This window comes from Terrapene carolina, unplaced genomic scaffold (assembly GCF_002925995.2).
Source record: "Terrapene carolina triunguis isolate 2854851 unplaced genomic scaffold, T_m_triunguis-2.0 Scaffold714, whole genome shotgun sequence".
NCBI classification, from domain to species: Eukaryota; Metazoa; Chordata; order Testudines; family Emydidae; genus Terrapene; species Terrapene triunguis.
This window is the reverse complement of record NW_020665065.1, coordinates 6831438-6850539: the sequence shown is the minus strand read 5'-3', so window position 1 is coordinate 6850539 and position 19102 is coordinate 6831438. Positions and strand designations below refer to the sequence as shown.

Here is a 19102-nt window from a genome sequence, read left to right as displayed (position 1 = left end):
TGTAAAGACTGGGGTTAAAGATTTGTATAGCAAACTCAGAGCAGGCCAATAATCAGCTGTTGACTGGCAGCTTGAATGCAGAAGCAGAGTACCTCTGCATCTAAGGATAAAGGAGATGCCCCAACCCCCCACCCTTTGGAAGGAAGGGAATGGAAGAAGGGGAAGGATTTTTGTGACTATCCCAAAATTATTTTACAGGGGCCATGAGGGAGAGGTGCTCGATCTAACCCGGCAACCCTAGTCTGCAGCTGTACCTTCACTTAGTTCAGCATGCAATGATTCAGAATTGTGGCTGTGGTAAAGTGACATTGAATTTGGCAGTTCCATGCTTACCTGCTTCTGGTGCGATTTCAAGCCATATCCGCTCCCTTCACTGACGGGTTTTTCTCCTGTCAACCGCTCTGGGTAATCCTGTCCACATGAGGGAACAGCCTGGTGTTGGCCCATGCGTAGCTGAGGGGCTGCTAAATAGCAGAGGAGATATGGGGCACTTGGGCTTTTCCCCTTTGTTTCCTTAAATTGGATTTTTCTTAACTTGAAAACTGGGAGCCTGATCTCTAATGTGCCTTTTGGGAAGCTCAGTCTGAGCTTCTGGGAACTGTCCTCTACCATACAGCTCTCCAACTGCCACCAAAGCAGTATCAATCAAAGACCGACAGCAGAGTATGGTGTGCTGATGGGACGTGGCCTCCGTAGGATAAAGTGCTGAAATATTAAAGCACCTTCCTTTCCTGAGAGTTCTGTTAGGAATAACACAAATCAAGGATGTTTTTCCAGCTGACCAAGCTGCCCTCGTGCCACTAGCAAACATTCACTCATCTTTAACCTCGTTTTGTTTCCTTTAACCAAATTTTCCACCACCGGTAGGAAGCACTCTGTGAAAGAGCCAAGCTTTGAAGCTGACCTCGACGGCCCCTTTGGTCAAGGGAGGTTACTGCCAGTTGGAGCCTCGGTCATTCTTGGATTTACTCTGATTTCACAGCTGTGCTCAGAGTTTCTCATCTATGGAAATCCTTCTAAAGTATTTAAAGGAACTTGCTCAGATTTTTTTTTTTTTTTAAATCCTCTTGTATTGCAAGTAACATTCTAAATAATTGAAACTGGGGCTGTAACATTTTCAAAATGTGTTAGGTGCTTCATGGGACAAATGAAGGGCACCCGTACCCTAGCCTGAAGAACTTGCAGCCCAGTGCACTCTTAGGTTGGGCAATGGAGAGAGACGGGTCTGTTTCTTTTCTGTTTACAGTGAGTTTCTAACACTGTTGCGGTACGTGCAAACCTTACCGGTGATCTAAGAGAACATACACGCACACTTTTATGGAAACAGTTCTGTTGGTCTTCAGGTTTTGTGGCTGCTTGTTTTTCAGTTAAACCTACATGTGGGGCCAGATTTGACATAGATTATTAATTGGTGATTTTGTGATGGTCAAGGATGCCCTGTCCATTAATTCAAAGGAAGGACCACTGAAAAATCCCTTCTTAATACAGAGCAATCACATACTGGTAGTTATTAGAGGTGCACTTTACTTTCTGTACACTAGCACGTAAATATGAATCCGATCATTACTCTACCATTCATAGAATACACAAAGATAAACAGAATTAGCAACTAATGCAGCTTTGAGGATGCATTTAATTTTCCGTTTCATTTGTCAAAATTTTGATTAACCAAGTCGGAAACAAAACAGATTATTTTGCATCTACCTCCATTATAACACCGTTCCGTTTACAGTGTGAGATGCATAGATCTGTGCTTTAACACCCTTCCACCAGGATACAGGTGGACAAGCCCTCCATACAGCCTTGAGTGTCACCTGCCAATAGGAGAGACTCCAGTTTGTCATTCTAGCATTGCCTTGCAACGGAAGTTGATCAGAATCTTCCCCTCTTCTCCAGGTGGCAGGTCTGACCCTGCTGGCAGTGGGGATTTACACGGCCAAGAACGCTACTGGGGTTGCAGGGCGGTACATAGAAGCTCGTCTGGGCAAGCCCTCCCTGGTGAGAGAGACCTCGCGCATTACTGTGCTGGAGGCACTCAAGCATCCCATCAAGGTAAATGCCTTCTTTCCTTTGGCTCGCTGTTAGCTGGGACACAGCTTGTGCTAGTCCTGCTCTAGGGAACTGGCAGTGTGATGTCGAGAACCCCACACTTAGTGCTCATATTTGCATAATGTGTTTGATTTTTAATGAATTTCTCCTTCTCAGGTTGGCAAGCGTCTTACCAGCAAGGCTCAAGATGCTCTTGAAGGAGTTGTTCTCAGCGTGAGTACCGGCTTTTGCTATCTCAAACCGTCCAGGATCTTGGTGTCTAAATATCAAAGGTTCTCTCCTTGCTTTCATTTTAAATTCTGTTACAGTTCAGTAATACTGGAAATGTAGCACTCTTGGAGCACCCAGAGTGTAATAAGCTTCCATGTTCAGCATGGAACACATTAAACACCCTGCTAAACTTTGATCCCTCTGTACAGAGCAGTTGGAAGTCTTAGGTCAGCGTGATTTTTCTCCTTAGTCGGCATGTTAATGTGGCAATATAGTCTGTCCAAATTCTACATGTCGTCTCTAATCTGTGAACCGTTACTGCTCTGACATCCACAGTTAGGTCAGAGAACCAAGGAACATATGCCTTTGACTTTGAACACCATCTGAATGGCTATCAATCCACTCATCAGGACTGACTTTGCACATTTGTTTCTGAATTTAATTTCTTAATATCAGGTGAATTAAAGGGCTTTTTTTCGAGACTGTTACCACAAAACAAAAGTGTCTGTAGGAATATCTGCCTCTGTATTTCTCAGAATGTAAGAATATGTATAAGAAATTCATTCACTCCCACTTACATGGAAGATTTATTACTACCAATAGTTTTGCTTCTAACTTGGCTTGTTACATCCCTTCCCCCTCTCGTCCCTTCTTGTAGGTAATTCATGGAAAATAAGCTCCTAGAGCATCCGTAGTAGGGTAGATTCTGAAATGTTCATATCCATTATCGGTCCCAAAAATTAGTCTTCTTAGCTAAAGCTTCGCTCATTGTGGCTTGAATTTGAAGGAATTATAACTTGAAATACAATAAATCCTGAAGCAGGAGGAGGAACTACTCAAGTCCAAGCCAATAAGCTGCAGCAATTCAGGCTAAGAACTCATCAGACCTGAGACTCCAACCCTGCTCTCTGCAGACAGTATTGACAGCCATCTGCCTATACCAGTGTGTGACGCAGAGACCAGCTCTGGGTATCGGATATGTTGTCTGTTTCCCAAACTTTACTTTTCTCCTCTTGCAGCCCAAGCTGGAGGAGCGGGTGAGAGACATTGCCATAGCAACACGAAATACAAGAAACAACAAAAGTTTGTACAGGAATATCCTTATGTACGGCCCGCCTGGTACTGGGAAGACTCTCTTTGCCAAGGTAAGGCCCTGCCAAGATCCTGATGGCCCAGCTGTGGATTTTCAAGGAATATCCTACAATGTTATAACTAGACCTTTCTGGGCTGCAAGCAACTGCTGTAGCTTTGCCGAGCCCTGATGTATGTTTGTGTGTGTGTAGTGGGGTTCTGGGGCGCTGAGGGAGGAAGAAGGGGCATCTACCTTATAGCGCTTTGCTCTGTGCTCCAGGCTAGCCAGTCCAGTGGCTTGAATTCTAGTGTTCAGCCTAGAGAGAGAAATTGTTCCCTCTGGATTGGCTGATGGCATGAAACAGCCTGTGTGCGCCACTTGGCAGACATGACTTGTGAAATGCCAACGCCAGCCCTGGTATCTCATTTCCGCCTCTGTTAATCACATTTGACTCATAAGCAGGGGCTATCCTGTTGCTTATTAACTCATAGGGGGAGGGAGCAGGAGGGCTGGTTAAGTAGGAATTGTTCTGTGTGTGCTTCTCTCTTATGTAGTGTGGATTTGACTCTGACAAACAGCACACAACTTTCACGCAGAAGTTCTGAGAGGTGGAAAGGCCTCATTTAACTTAGATAATGGATTTCACTTTTGCTCTCGAAGCCCCAGAAAAAACTTTCGCCCAACCCTGATAACTGTTGGCTTATGACCCGATGCAGGAAAGTTTAGATACCTTCCAAACTTTTTTTTTAATGTGTTGTTCTAATTCAGGATATTCTTATCCATATAAACATCCAGTCCTTCCTGAATCCTGCTATACTCTTGGGCTCAGTGATCTCTTGTGGCAATGAGTTCCACAGGCCAGTCATGGTGTGGAAAAGTCATTCCTTTTCAGTCTTGAATTTGCCACCTTTTTTCATTGACTTATTCCTGTGTTAAGAGCATCCATGTTGTGAAAAGCATTGTATGGGTCATGGAGACTGAATTAGCATCTTGCCTCTCGAAGCTAGCCCTCAGGTTTGGAGTTGACATATCGATGGAAAAGAGGAGATGTTATGGCTTGAACTGTCTCTACCCTTGCTGAACGGCTGTTTGTAGAAACAAAAGCTTTCAAGGATTCCTGAGATAACACCTTTCACAAGCATTACATTTAGTTGCAGGGAGAGGCAGCATTATCGCAGCTGGAGCTGTGCTTTCATTAGCCTGTTACACCACCAGATAGTCCATTACTCCTGTTTGGATCGTCTGTCTCTCTTGAATAACAGTGGTGGTGGCACACAATATGTTGTATGGCACTGAATCTACACCCTGCTGCCAGCCAGAATTCACCAGCCCCTGGTGCAGAGACCCCATGCACTTACTCATTCTTTGGTAAGACGCTCAGGTCTTACACAGGCGTGCTACAACTAAAATATGGGTGGATAGCTACTGAGTGGGGGAGCTGCAGCACAGGCTTTGTAAACCTTCCTAAATAGCAAAATGAGATGCTGCCAGTACCATAGGAAACTAGCTACTTTTAGAATTCATCTGCTCATCTGAACATCATTGGTGTAAAGTCTAATTATGGATCAGCTGACTTGACCTCTGAGAAGAACAAGTGTAGACCAAACATGACTCTAGTGTAAAGGGACATAGGCTACCGGCATCATTATTTAACAATTTGATGGGAGGAAAGCATCAGTTTCTTGTGATTTACTCTAAGGAAATATGTCCTGCTCTTGTTGGTCTCTTGCCATCCCAAGCATCTGTGCTCCCATGAATGGGAGGTGGGGAGAGAAGTCTGCACCCCACCTTGATGGTCACATCCCCATTACGCCCTCCTGCATATTTTCTTTGAGCACGTGTGTATGGCAATGTGTGCTGTCGGGCCCCGCTTGTACTCGGGGACACCATCCCTGGGAATTCAGTGCCCCCTTGGGCTTTCCAGTACTTAAAAAACTGGTGGCCAAATAAGGAAAGTCAGAGGACTCTGCAGGCTACTGAACTCTCAGGGCTGCTCCTTCTGTTGTAGAAATGTGCTCTCCAAACCAGGTCTGGTGTCCGTGTGGAATCATGCCTAGATTTTGTGATTTTTAAAATACTGAAATGTGTGTGTTTTTTTCCCTGTTCGGATACAATTCTTAAGGTATTAAATGAGTCTTCTAGTTTCAGTGTCCTGTAATTTTGGTCACCTTATTCTCCCCAACAAGAGTGGAAGGCACTGGTCAGTTAAGATGGCTGTCCTTGAAAAGTGCGAGCTAATTAGCCCTAGACACGGAAGTCCACTCTGCACAGGACAGATACAGCCCAACCAGCAGCAGTGGCTGTTTGCCCACACTGCCTCATTGATCTCCTTCAATCCTGGCCTCTAGCGGCCACTGGATTTCTGTTTCCATAGCCCGTTTGATCACTGGCCAGTTGTGGTGGCATGGATGGCTTTTGTGATGTGGCTACTGATCCACCAGGAAAGAGGCTGAAAACCACTGACTTGTCCCACAGCATCAGCATTCAGATAGGCTTTAACAGAAAACAAAGCAGCTACATGGACTCGGTCTTCAGTGAACACTAAAAGATGGCAGCGTGGAGCAACGTGACAGGGTTTTCTGCCTCCTGCAGTGTAGGGCTCCATGGGTCAACAGTCTGTTAAGTAGCTGTGCCGGATGGCAGGATGTGAACACCAGAGATGTGGCTCTGAGCTCCCAGCACTGTCAGCCTGATTCAGAACACTTTTAACATTTAGCAGCAGGAGCTGGGTGATTTTAATGGACAAAGCAAAGCTTTTTTCCCCTGCCTCCTGCCGCCCAGCAATTAATTGGTCCTGTTCAGCTAAGCATGTTTCACTGGAGATGGGAAGATGTTAATGGCGTATGTAGCTGTGGCTGCACAAACTGGCTTGTTCACTTTGACCTTCAGACAACTTCCCTTTAGCTGATTCGGCAGAACTGGGTGGCAAGGACTGCGCTGGCGATTTGAGTTCTTTTCTCAGTCCAGCCTGCTGGCCACGGCAGGGCTCCATCAAGCTGCTCCTGGCTACCACCTCCTGATGCGGGGTCCGGGGGAGGAAGAGGCTCTCTACTGTCTACTTCTTTCCTACGCTCACCTGAGCCCAGAGGTGTGTGTGGAACAGACGGTCGCTCATGCTTACGCCTCCTGCAAAACGTTTATTGTGACAAAGTTCCTGTGTGTTGGGGCAGATGGAACCCTCGACCAAGCCCTCTACGGCTCTGACACGGGCAGTTGCAGGCTAAATCCCCACTGGCATCCTGTAGTCAGGTAGAGGGGATGTTTAAATTGGGAGTTAATGTCATTGTCTTTAAATCATGAGTTGAGGACTTCGGGAACACAGCCAGAGCTTAGGGGTCTGTCAGGAGTGGGTGGGTGAGGTTCTGTGGCCTGTAATGTGCAGGAGGTCAGACTTAGATGATCATGATGGTCCCTTCTGGCTTTAAAGTCTATTGCTCCAAAGCTGGGGGGACAAAGGGAGGTTCTTTTGGTGCTATAATTCCACCCTGCGACGACACAGCGTCCTGAGCAACTCCAGTTGGCATGTAGCTATGCTCCATAAACATTGTCTCTGCGTCCTGTCAAACCCACCTGATGGATCAGCTGGCATTCTGCACAAGCACAGCAGATTTTCTTACTTTCAGGTTTATGGGAGAAATTCCCGGACTACTCCAAAGGCTTCTTTATGAAACCCTTCACTTGGCAGTCACCAGATCAATGACTTGAGTCAGGCTTTAAAAACAGCCTCCAAAAGGGAAGGAAAAGTTCCATAATTTAGGCTGAATGCTAGAGAAGTTAAATAATCAACAACAATCCAGGTTTTTAACTCCATCAGCAAATAGAGAAATGCAGAGCTTCGTCCCTTCTTGTTTGTATCCCTCTAACCCCTAAAAGACCTAGTTGAGATTAGGGCCCCATCTTGTTGCACAGACAGGCAAGAAACAGTCCGTGCCCTGCAGAGTTTACAGTCGAAACAAACAATGCAGAGAAAGGGATACAGAGTGTAATCAGAAGGTGGGACACTGAGGCTCAGAAAGGTTAAATGAGTTGCCCAAGGGGAGGGAGTCTGGTGTCCTGTTTTTAAAAAACATGGCTGTCAAATTGGAAAGGGTTCAGAAGAGCTACGAGAATTATTTGAATTCTGGAAAATCTGCTTTACAACTGAGAAACCGAAGAAGCTCAATCAAATCATTTCTCTCTCTTGGAGAAACTACATAGATCAAGATGTGTAAATACTTAAATGAGAACAATTTTTTGTGTCTCTAATCTAGCAGACAAAGGCATAACATGATCCCCGGTTTGGAAGCTGAAGCTAGATACATTCAGGCTACAATTAAAGTGTATATTTTTAACAGGCAGGGGTAATAACCATTGGAACAGCCCACATCACTCTGTCTTTAACTCAAGACGAGATGTCTTTCTAAGATATGTGCTCCAGCTCAAGCAAAAATTATGGACTTGATGCAGAAATCATTAGGTGAAATTCTCTGGCCTGTGCTGTGAAGGAGATCAGACTATAGGATTATAGTGGTCCCTTCTGTGCCTTAAAATTTGTGAATCTGGATGTCCTGAGTCTGCCTGCAAGGTTATCCAGTCTTCCTTCCCCTTAAAATACGCTAACGTGCCCCTCTGTGATTTGAGAGCGTGGTTTAATACAACTTGTACTTTCATTTTTCATCAGCACAGTAATTCGCAAGCATTAATACTCTCAACCAGGTGAGGGGGCGGTATTCTGAGGATTTTACAGATGGGCAAATGAGGTGGAGAGGCTCTGACATATCCCAAGCCATAGAATGTCAGTAATTTAACACCCTCTTGCCACCTCATTGCTCTGTGCTCTTGAATAGTGAATGAGAACATCTTAATCACCACTCTCACCCTCTTTTCTCTTCCCTCTTTATTTTCCAGAAATTAGCCATGCATTCAGGCATGGATTATGCCATCATGACAGGTGGCGATGTCGCCCCCATGGGGCGGGAAGGAGTTACTGCCATGCACAAAGTCTTTGACTGGGCTAACACAAGTAAGAGAGGGTAAGTAGGAGTTCCTCTGGCATCTGAGCTTTGCATAGATCCTTTACCTTGCATGGGGGACCTAGTGGAATGGGAGCACGTAATGACCAGGCATTTGTGAATCATAGGGTATGTCTGTACTTCAGTCACAAGGTGTGATTGCAACTTGAATGGACATACCCGAGCTAGCTTGGATCCTAGGCCAGTACAGCTGGGGCAGCAGGAGCTTCAGTGAGCACTGTACAAGCCTGCCCAGGACCGCGGGTAATTCCTCATGGGGCTAGCCTGTGCTGCTCCAGGACCTGAGCTGTTTAGATTAAAGCTAGCTCCGATACGTCTACTTGGGCTGCAGTCACACCCTGTGATTGCCCTAGAGATGTACCCACAGATGCTTCTGGGTAGAAACTGTAATGGAACAGGGGTTGCGTTAGCCATCCCCTATCATACCTTTTAATACTGACCTGCAATGGGGTGCCCTCTTCGGCTGCTTAATGATGGATAAAGGGCTGAAAAAGTTCTTCCCCTCCTGGCCCCCCACTCATGGAAAAAGAACGTTCTGCTTGCTCTTTACCTGAGACTTCTCAGGGGTGTCAGCGCTTGCCTCCCCTGGCCCTATCTGGGTGTTTTCATAGAGGAACGGAGAACTGGAATGGCAGCTGTCTCACTTCCCAGTTGAAGAGGTGGGAGTGGTAAATCCCGGAGAGCTATTCTCCTAAGTGCGTCAGTGGTTGGAATTAAATAAATGTTAACAAAAATTGAGACATGACCAGGTTTTAAAGAGCCTGTCTAATAATGCCCCTCCCCCCCCTCCTTCCTGTTGCTCAGGTTTCAGGCTGTTGTGGTGTCATGATCCTCCTGCTTGTCTGGTTAGTTCTCCAATGAGCTTCCAGCAAAACCAGGGTATTCTATTCTTGATGTTTGTAACAATCCATTCAAACACATTGACATTCATCAAGAAGCAAAGCACAAACACTCTCTGCCTTTTCAAGACCCCTTTAAAACAAACACTCTGGAGTGGTTCTTTGATTCAGACTAAATCCCCCCTCTTGAGTCTTGAGAGAGGACCTAGCTAAGCTATTTGTGGTCATGTGAATTGCTTCATGCGAGCTGCAGGACAGCATGAAGCTGATACCACTCTTCTATGTGCACCCTTGTCCCCTCCCAGGCATATTAAAATCTAATAGAGGGCTGGGAGCCATCTCGTTTTGCTCCTATGCTACTTTGCAGGCTGTATGGAGAGGGCTAATGGGTGATTTATGTGCCCTGTTATTGGTTCAGACAGACATTCTCTTGCAGTGTCCATATTGATACTCTGGTGCGTTCATCACCAAAATGTTTTAATTTGCTCCTAAAAGTTGCTATTTAAAGCTTGCAAAATAAACTTCCTTTGGAAGAGTTTGCAGCCTCCATTTTGAGGAGCTGGAAGGCAGAAGGCATACAGTTTTTAAGAAAATAGACTGGCATAGATGTGAAGTTACTCCACTGCATACAGTGTGCTGGAAAACTGGCCATCTGAGAGAGGGCTGGAGGAACCTCAGGCTGCTTTCCGTAGGTTTGGATCATTTTTCCTACTGTCAGTAGGCAGCTACTGTTCTGGAAAGGGGGCGGGGGGTGTCAGGGGGAGAGGAGAGATGAGGTTTCCACCTCTAACACAGACTCCCTGTCAGAACACCACATTTCACAGCACTAGTTGGTCTGGAATTTGAACTTGCACACTTGATCTATCTCAAGGCTGCACCCCAGAAATAGTAAATGGAAAGGTTCCGAAGATGTATCCGTGCATGTTCTTGGAGCAGCGCTCACAAGCTTTTAAACAGTTTCCATCAGGTGACATACGTTGCCTTTCAGAGTTGTAGTTGAGCTGTTGCCTCCGCTAAGCTGCCAGTATTTGGAGGCAGGGGCAGAGGCAACTCTTAAGAAACTGTTCTGATGGGAAAGAGCAGCTGAGACGACTTCCAGGGAAGCTGGAGTTGGGTAAAAGGTTTTTGTTTTGTTTTTTTCAAAAAGGCACTTGGATCACTTGAAAGGAAGCAATATCTGTTGTGTTGGATAGATGAGAACATAATACATTGGCCTCCTCTCTTTACCCTGCGTCTCCTGCGGGGACCAGAAATCTTGGGTTACTAAGGCATTTATTTTTCTGAATTATTCATTGGCTTTACCTGGAGGAATGAATAAATAATAAAACCATTATTTCCAGCTGTATGTTCAAAAAAATTAATAAAGAAGGGGGATGGGGAAAATACCACTAGTTAGTGGGGGAAATTTTTATTCCATGGCTGTGACCCGAAAGTCACATCAGTAAAATAACAGCAGCCATAGCCATGGAATTTTTATATGGAATATACTGTCCCCGGGGCCTGTTGTGTTCTTGGGTTTCTGCCTAGTGCCCTGAGCTGTGCATTTACTTCGTGTACAGATGCTAAGAGCACCTACCCTACTTGAACATCACTCAAGTGCAGCTGTACAATTTAGGATTATCCACTCCCACTAAACCATGCGACTCGGACCCCCACCAGCTGTTCCCCACACCCTCCTGTTTTCAAACATCTGGAGAAAAAAAGATAAGCTTTGCAATGTGCCCTGAAAGTTCTCCAATTCAGGCTATTTCTGAGCAATGGGGGACAAATTCTAAAGCTAGGGGACCCCGCCAACAGCCCCTCCCCATATACACTGGTGGAGCTTCAGCTTAGACACCTCTGATGATTAGGTCTGGGGAAAGAGGAGCCCTAAGCCAGTTAGGGTGCTCTAGATCATTTGCCTTCTTCCCTTGCTGTATCTGTCTCCCTGTGTCTCTACTTGTTTTGTTTTTTTCCCTTCACAGCCTCTTGCTGTTTGTAGATGAAGCAGATGCATTCCTACGGAAGAGGGCAACAGTAAGTGCTTTTCCCTGCAACCCCCATCTGTGTGTGGCAGGGGTCGGTCACTCAGCCAGCAGCTTTCTCGATTAACCCGACTAGTTAGCCTCGACAAGCAAAAATGATTAAAACTGGCAGGTTCCCTACTGCTTACATCATTAAGAGACTTGGAGAGGAGAAATTACCCTCTTGCAGCTGTGTGGGGCAAACATTGCTCAAGATTGACTTGGGAATTTGTTCCTTCCTCCATCGAGCAGTGGGAGGTGGGTAGCGTGAGCTGTGTGTTGGACAGCTTGCAGGTGGCTGGGTGGTAGGAGAAAAAATGAGGAATTAAAATGACAGGAGGCAGCGGAAACATGGTCCCACTTTTCACTGCTGTGCCCCTGCGGGTGTGTTTTTTACCCTAGCAAGTGGCTGACTTGGACTCTTGTCAGAGCCGAGTTGTTTTCCACAGCACTAACAAAGCTGCGCCAAAAAAAGCCACAAATTCCTTTTTGCCTGTTTAAGAACAATTCCCCGTGCTGTGCATTGAAGGCAAATCTCATCTTGCCCCTAGGCTCAGCACTCAGAATCCAAGTGATCTGTTTAAAGAGTTTTCACATCCAGCCCTGGAGAAAACATATTAATACATATGCAAGGGAATCCTTTTCTCATTGCAGCTTTTTATTTCCTTCCTTTTAAGTACCTAGATAGAAAGTGAAAGCTTCCCTTTGACATATTATTCAGCCAAAGGCAGCATGGTCCAGTGGATAGAGCACTGTATTGGGAGCCACGAGACTTGGGTTCTATTCCTGGCTTTGCCACTGGTCTGCTTGGTAACCTTGAGCAAGTCACTTCACATCTGTGTTTTCCCCTTCCCACTCTGTCTTGAATAGGTAGACTGCAAGCTCTTCAGGGCAGGCACTCACTGTATGTGTACAGTGCCTAGCATAAGGGGCCCTGATTTCTTGCAGGGCCTCTAAGCACTACTATAACAGAAAAATCACCATTCATATTTGCAAAGGTTGCGGCCCATCCTTGACCACCAGGTGAGTGACGCTCCTCTGAAATGTATCTTTGCAGGAGAAAATCAGTGAAGACCTAAGAGCGACATTGAATGCATTTCTGCACAGGACGGGACAGCACAGCAACAAGTAAGAACCCAGTCTCTGTAGTGCAATAACTCATGTTCAGTAAAAGCAGGCAGAAGTCTCTCTAGCATTTTTGCCTGGTGCCAGGGTATACAAGTTGAGATGGTCATTGGAAGTTAGACCTTTGATCTCCTCCGTCAAGAGATACAAAAATCTATGCTGAGCAAACTGAGTGACTTACTGCATCTTAAAAATAACAAAAAAATTCGGTCACCTGCTTCTCTTTCCTTGGAGACAGAAAAGAAGCTTGTAAGTGTAGTGCACGAGTGGAGACTCCAGTTTTTCAAACTTGGAGGCTCTTTGAGTGCCCCAGGAAGTGGTTGAAGGGAGCCTGTACAGACCTCATTATAATATACGGTACAAGAGACTGAGCAGTCCTTATCCATGCAGATACTACCTAGGGCTCTGTTTTAGCACTTGAGGTGCATTGCGCAACCTTCACTGAAACGGGTAAGGGCAGTATATGGGTCTGTAGATCGCCTTGAAGGAAGCAGAAGCACAGACTTTCCCCTTCTTGGGCAGTTAGCATTTCTGCTAAACCAATCCAGTCTGGATTCATGGACGTCCGGGTCACTAAAGAAGGTGGTAGGCTTGCATTCAGGTGTGTGTTTGAACCCCTTTAACAGGACTCCCTGGTGCCTGTTTGACCTGCAGCTCTTTCACTGTTCTAGTGCCCACTCTGACCATGTGCCCGAGGGGTGAGCATCTCTCTCGTGTGCCTAAAGCTGGCCCTGTTCTCACTTCTGAGCAAGCTGTCTAGTGGATTCAGTATATTTGTACTCTCTACTGTAAATACACTTATGAAACCCAGAGCTGTTCTCTAAGAGTCTGTCAGGTACGTCCACAAACGCAGATTATTGTTTGGTGCTCTTGTCAAATACGTGTGCATATGAATTGTCTTGGCTGTCATTCATCTTGTGCCCAGTTTCTGTGTAGTCAGCATTTCCTGCCCGGAGAGCACCGCTTAGTTTAATGGGAATCATTTCCCTGTGATCATCATGGTCACATGAAGATGATTTTTTCCCCCTTTAAAGTAATTTTTTACTTGGTTCTTTGCCAAGTCTGCTTGATGATTAAATTTCTCCTCTTATAAAGGAGCCAAGTCAAAAATCGCCATCTCCTTTCTGAGTGCGGGGAGGTCAGATGCCCAGTGATTAAAACGTAATGAAGGACATCGATAACGAAGTGCACATTGTTATGGTAACGCTGTGTGATTGGTTCAGGACACTAGCTGGAGTTTTTCTCCCAGAGGCACCCCCAGGACTCTCATTCGCACCGATGGGAGCTATAGTCTGCCAAGTTTATTGTTTATGTACGTTGGTCACCCTTAAACTTTTCAGTTGCCTTAGAAGGGTGGGAATGTGGCCCACTGCATAGGGCACTGAAGCACAAGACATGAAAGCTGGGTTTTGTTCCTGGCTCTCTTTGGTCTTGGACAATTCCTGTGCCTCGGTTTCACCAGCTGTAAATGGGGATGATTCTTGTCCTCTTTTTCTGAAGCACTTTGGAAAGCTCTAGCAACACAAAGAATTTAAGCACAGCTAGTCATAAGAATTAACCAGGGCTACCTCAGGATTTCCCAGAGGTATGGCAGTAGAATGAACACTGCACATACTGAGTGGGTGTAATGTTGTTTTAAAGCAACCCTGCAAAGATTTAAAGGGTGACAACTGATAAAATCTAGCCATCAGGTCACTTAACAGAACTGTCTTTTACCCTATGCCCTGCCAAAGCAATTGAGCTCAGCAAGGGAGCTCTGCCAGAAGAAGCCCCAGGACTCAGGATTAATAGAGTGTGTTGTAGCTCAAGATTTATCGTAGTTATTTCCTATCTTTCCTCCCAAGGAGCGAAGCGCTTTGCAAACCTTATGGCTCACGATTCCAAGGGTAAACTGAAGCCTGGCGTCAGAGTCACAATCACACTGCGATCCAGCAGCAGGCGGGGAATGGTTCATACCAACCCCTTGCTCTAGCTCCCTTTTTGAGGTGCATTGGGCAGAGCTCTGGAGAAGCTTCTTCCAGTGCTTGCTGGTCCTGTGCTCCAATCCAAATGGCCAGCTCCTCATTTTGATGAGTACTTAATTCGCCCATGACTCCTGCAGTGAACCATTCTAGGAAAGCGAACGTCTCCTGTTGATTTTGTGCACTGCTTAATTTTCAGAGATTCTCACTGCAGCTTTTTTAGAGAAGTCCTCCCTGCCAGCGATATATGGGGATTTTGTTAGGTAACTCTAGTAGCCCATGTAAATACACCAGTGTCAGTGGGACCCTGAGGCGTTCTGTTACTTAGCAGGAACTGCCTTCAATGAGTGCTAGGTTTTATGTAGCCGATCTTAGCTTCCCCAAAGGACGTATTGGGAAATCTCAATGTTGGGTACCTGTTACTAACATCTCCAAGCGACTTCCTCCACTCCCTTCTCTCGAGCTGTCTCACATAATCTTCCCCCTCGCCAAGGAAAGACCTTTGTCTAGGAAGGCCCAGCTGTTCTTCCACCATGGCTCAGGGGAATGCCAATGCGACTTTTGGGCCAGAGAAGTTATCTTTGCAAATAAATGTGAAGAACATGGCCCCCGGCAGGCCTGGATTTCAACAAGCGGCAAGAGGGTCAATATTCCAATAGCTGCTGTTAAAAGCCCATTTCAAATTATACTGCACCATTAAGCCAGTAGCATCAATTAATGCACTAAAGCGAAATTGGCATGGGGAGAGCGCATCATCACAAAGCGAAAAAGCAGCCGCTCTGTTTTCAAAATGCAAATTGGGAAGCGACCAGAAAGGGAGGGAGAGGGCAAGAGCGGGGTGGGTAGCTGGAGCAGCGTCCAGTGTGCTGGGGCAAGAGGAGGGTCAGGTCAGCCTGCCCATTCTTGGACACCTGCTTCCCTTAGGTGCGCTGGAAAGGCTGGGCTCTCACAGGATGTTCGCACTGAAAGAAACACCGTATAGCATTACTCAGCTTTAAATCAAAAGCAATTTCCCTGCCACTTGCAGTCTCCCTGCTGTTAAATGTTTCCATCTTTTAAAAGGAATTAGTGTGCCTGCAAACTGCTGGCTTCTGAGCCCTAGAGACCCAAATCCTCCTGTCACAAAACACGTGCAGCCCCAGCAGTGCAAGCCTCCCTTGTGTGCCATTCCCAGTGTCACTCCCCTCGTGCAAGGGGGCGCACCTACCGCCAAGATGGCTCTGTTCAGTCCTTGGGGCTTCCACTGAAAGGGCCAGCAAGGGCTTTTTGTGGGGTGGACATGCGCGCACTAGGAACTGGACTGAGGCTGCCCCCCCAGCTTGTTTCATTTAAGCCACCAGATTGCTGCTAGAGGGTAAGAGCTTTCAGGTGTGATGGAATCTGTCCCCTTGCCAGACCGGGGCCTGTCTCTTGCTTTGGCTCGTACAGGAGATATTGGTGGTGGTCTTGGGGGGGGGGGGGGGGGGCTCATGCTCCAGCCAGCTGCTTCTGCACTGATGCGACAAGCCTCTTTCCAGCCCGCGTCCGTCACTGTGGTAGCGATGCCAATACCACTTTCCGCATTGCGAGTAGACCTTCCCTGGAGCATTAGATAGTGGGAGAAGATGGGCTTGGGGAGCTTGAGGAAGAAAGATTACCGCACGTGGGCTCTGTATGGTGTGCAGATCTCTGGGCCATAGCAGTCATGAGTCATCGTATTGGATCTGCATCCATGGGTGTCTTTCTCACTGATCTCACCTCCTGTCTCTTCCTTCCTCCCCCCCACATCCAGGTTTATGCTTGTTTTAGCAAGCAACCAGCCCGAGCAGTTTGACTGGGCCATCAACGACCGAATCGATGAAATGGTGAACTTTGACCTACCGCAGCTACAAGAGCGGGAGCGTCTGGTGAGGATGTATTTTGATAAGCACGTCTTGAAGCCTGCCACAGAGGGGAAACAGTAAGTATCCTATCCTCAGAGCAGTGGGGTCATTGAAGGTTTTGTCCTTGTCATAGAAAAGCTCTTCCTTGATAATCATCACTGGAGACCAAAGCCCTCTTCCCAGCCAATTGTGCCTATTGGTCTGAAGGTGGATTCCTCTGGGCTTCAGTAGTGTTTGTGCTGCGTAATGATCCTTAGGCTTCCTTTGCCATCATTCGAGAGTGTCCCCTGCTCTTCAACAGAATTGGGGTAAGGGACAGGTAACATACCCTGGTGACAGTGATTAGGCTGCTGGTGTGCAGACACCACTGGGGAAAATGCTGACCAGTATTGCCTCATTTCCTTGTACTCCACCGTCTGTCTGTCTGTAGCCATCTGTTGTGTCTTGTCTTAGACTTAGGTTGTAAGGTCCTTGGGACAGGGACCATCGTTTTGTTTTGTTTGTACAGCACCTTGCACAATGAGGTCCATGACTGGGACGTATAAGTGCTATGATAATAACGGATACTCTGTCTTCGGCATCCCAAGTCTCACTCCCTTTGGGTTCATTTTAAGGCAGTATCACTTGCTTTTAGTGACACACAGTGCAATGCATGTTAAAATCAGGCCGAGAAGATGTAACTTCAAGTTTTGGTGGGCTTGGGGCATATCCCAGTCTGTCAGAGTTCTTCTCCCTATTTTCCTCCCAGAATAAGCATCTCTTGTTAGTGACTACAATCAGGAGATAATTAGAGAAGGGGGAAATGGGGCAAAGTGAAGGCAGAAGAAATATTTCCTAGGCATTGACTTATTTCGAGTGTGCCCTCTGCTATCTTAAGAAGTTGATTCCAGTCTTCGTTTGCTAGCCAAACATTTATACTTCATTAAACTGTGGGGTTTGTGTCTTTATCCACTTCTGAGAGTTGCAGGGGGAGTAGTGAGCTGCAGACTCCCTATTGTGAAATACCCATATTGCAGTTTGCACGCATTGCTCCTAGAATATAACTTGCTTCCAGAACACTTCTCGTTCAGCGTCTAATTCATAGTTACACAATGTCTTATTCCTAGCAGCTCCTCTGAGAATCTCCCCTCTTCGCCCTTCTTACTGCAGTCATGGGGGCGGGAGTCAGCATGCTACGGACTGGGGTAAACTGGGGCTTGGAGACAGCCAATCACACAGGATGCCAGTGGCAGAGCTGGGGGTAGAACCCAGGTCTCTTGATTCCTAGTCCTCTGCGCACTTTGTATTGAGCTGTCTTTTGTCCTTCCGGCGCCCAGCCCACAAATGGGCTAGAGATTCAGCCTCACGGCAAATCCCCCTTTTTTCTTATTGCTTATGAAACGCTGGAACATTTGGCTTAGACCTCATGAAGAGAAGTGGAAATTTTGCCAGCAAGAGGGGAAACGCTAATTAATGAGAGAAGAGCTGATGACCAGCTGTGACAATCAAGAGTTCACTGGGGGGCCAGTTTGAGCCTTTGTTTCCTAATTTCCAAAATAGAGCTGCTGCTGGGAGATAAAATTGCTCGAGTATTGATTGTTGACCAGTGCAGCAGCCACCTCTCCGTTATTTTCAGCCAGTTCCTGGCCCCTTTGCCGGACTCCACTCCCTCAGTTCAGGATGCCCGTGGCCTAATTAACATTCTCAGCAGGAGTCTAAATCAGGCCAGAAGTCTCACATTGCCTTTGGGAGCCCACCACAGAGGGCTGTGGCTAGCATTAGTCCATGTGCTATTCCTGATCCCGGTGACAGTGAATGTGTCTCCTTTTTGGGGACACAAGCATCCCTAGGCATGCATTCATGCGCTGGCCTATCTCTGTTTCCATTGACTTAAATGGACGCAAGAGCACTTTTCAAAATCCCATCCTCCATTTTTTTTCTTTTTTCTCCTGATGTTACTGCATGGAAACTAATCCATGTGCTTCTGACCTTTAGGCGTCTAAAGCTGGCCGAGTTTGACTACGGGGCAAAGTGTTCTGAGATTGCCAAGTTGACGGAGGGCATGTCTGGCCGAGAGATCTCCCAACTCGCCGTGGCATGGCAGGTAAGCTAGAAGTTGAAGACTGGCATTCTTGGGTGGCTTTTCTTTTTTAAGGAAGGGCTCAACCCAAGTCCATGCTCGAGCGATCAGCTGACGGCAGCTTTACATTTGCGCTAGTGAAATCTCAAATCCTGCCTTTCACATAGAACGTCACAAACTACACTCAGACAGCATGGCTGAAATGCAGCCAGCTCTGGGGTGGATGGCATCAGTCAGCCAGTACCCAGCACACTGCACAGCAGTAGCAGAAGGGACACTTACAATAAGCCATTCCCACCTCAACAGCCTGTCAGCTTTTGCATTTCCCTGTGACATTTTAACCCCTCTTGTTGTGTTCTGGGTGTCCTGCAATTGGTTTATCAATACCTGACTTGGAGAAAACTGTCTCAGTAAGGAAGCCTACCAGAGCATGATGATAAATGATCCGTGAGCTGAGAGGAGCAGTGCCCAGTCTTGTTCACACTTGCAAAGGCAAGGGAAAAAAGGGCAGATCTCCAGACGGCCCTCCATACAGAGCAGAGTCAGGGCCCGAAGATGCAGGTCTGGCCAGACACTGGTCTCAATAGAGATGGGTGAAGAGGTTTGTCAGGGATGACAAATGGCCCAAATATTGAGGGGCCAGATTCAGACCTGGTGGAAGCAGATACAGAGACTTCACTGGAATTACACCCCTTACAGCAGTCAGGAAACAGGTACCCAAGACAGAGCAGGCAGAGTTAGAAAACTATCCGCATAATGTTTGGTAGCTGTTCCGAAAGCAAAGCAAATACTGCGGTATCCAGGCAGCTTAGAGCCCAAATACAAGATCGTTGAGATGCTGTACAGAGGGCTGATGGTTATCCAGGATCTAGGGTGTCGTACAAGAAGCATATTGAACAGAGTGGAAAGA

At 46.6% G+C, this 19102-nt stretch overlaps 1 protein-coding gene across 1 annotated transcript in view; it reads left to right on the top strand.

Annotated features, from left to right (window-relative positions):
- Positions 1–19102, top strand: part of LOC112107807 (ATPase family AAA domain-containing protein 3) — a 63199-nt gene that overhangs the window by 21996 nt on the left and 22101 nt on the right. The window contains exons 8-15 of the mRNA XM_024201678.3: positions 1897–2052; positions 2206–2262; positions 3279–3404; positions 8219–8343; positions 11147–11198; positions 12243–12313; positions 16043–16210; positions 18108–18216. Of these exons, the coding sequence (XP_024057446.2) occupies positions 1897–2052; positions 2206–2262; positions 3279–3404; positions 8219–8343; positions 11147–11198; positions 12243–12313; positions 16043–16210; positions 18108–18216 (864 nt within the window). The remainder of the gene's footprint in view (positions 1–1896; positions 2053–2205; positions 2263–3278; positions 3405–8218; positions 8344–11146; positions 11199–12242; positions 12314–16042; positions 16211–18107; positions 18217–19102) is intronic.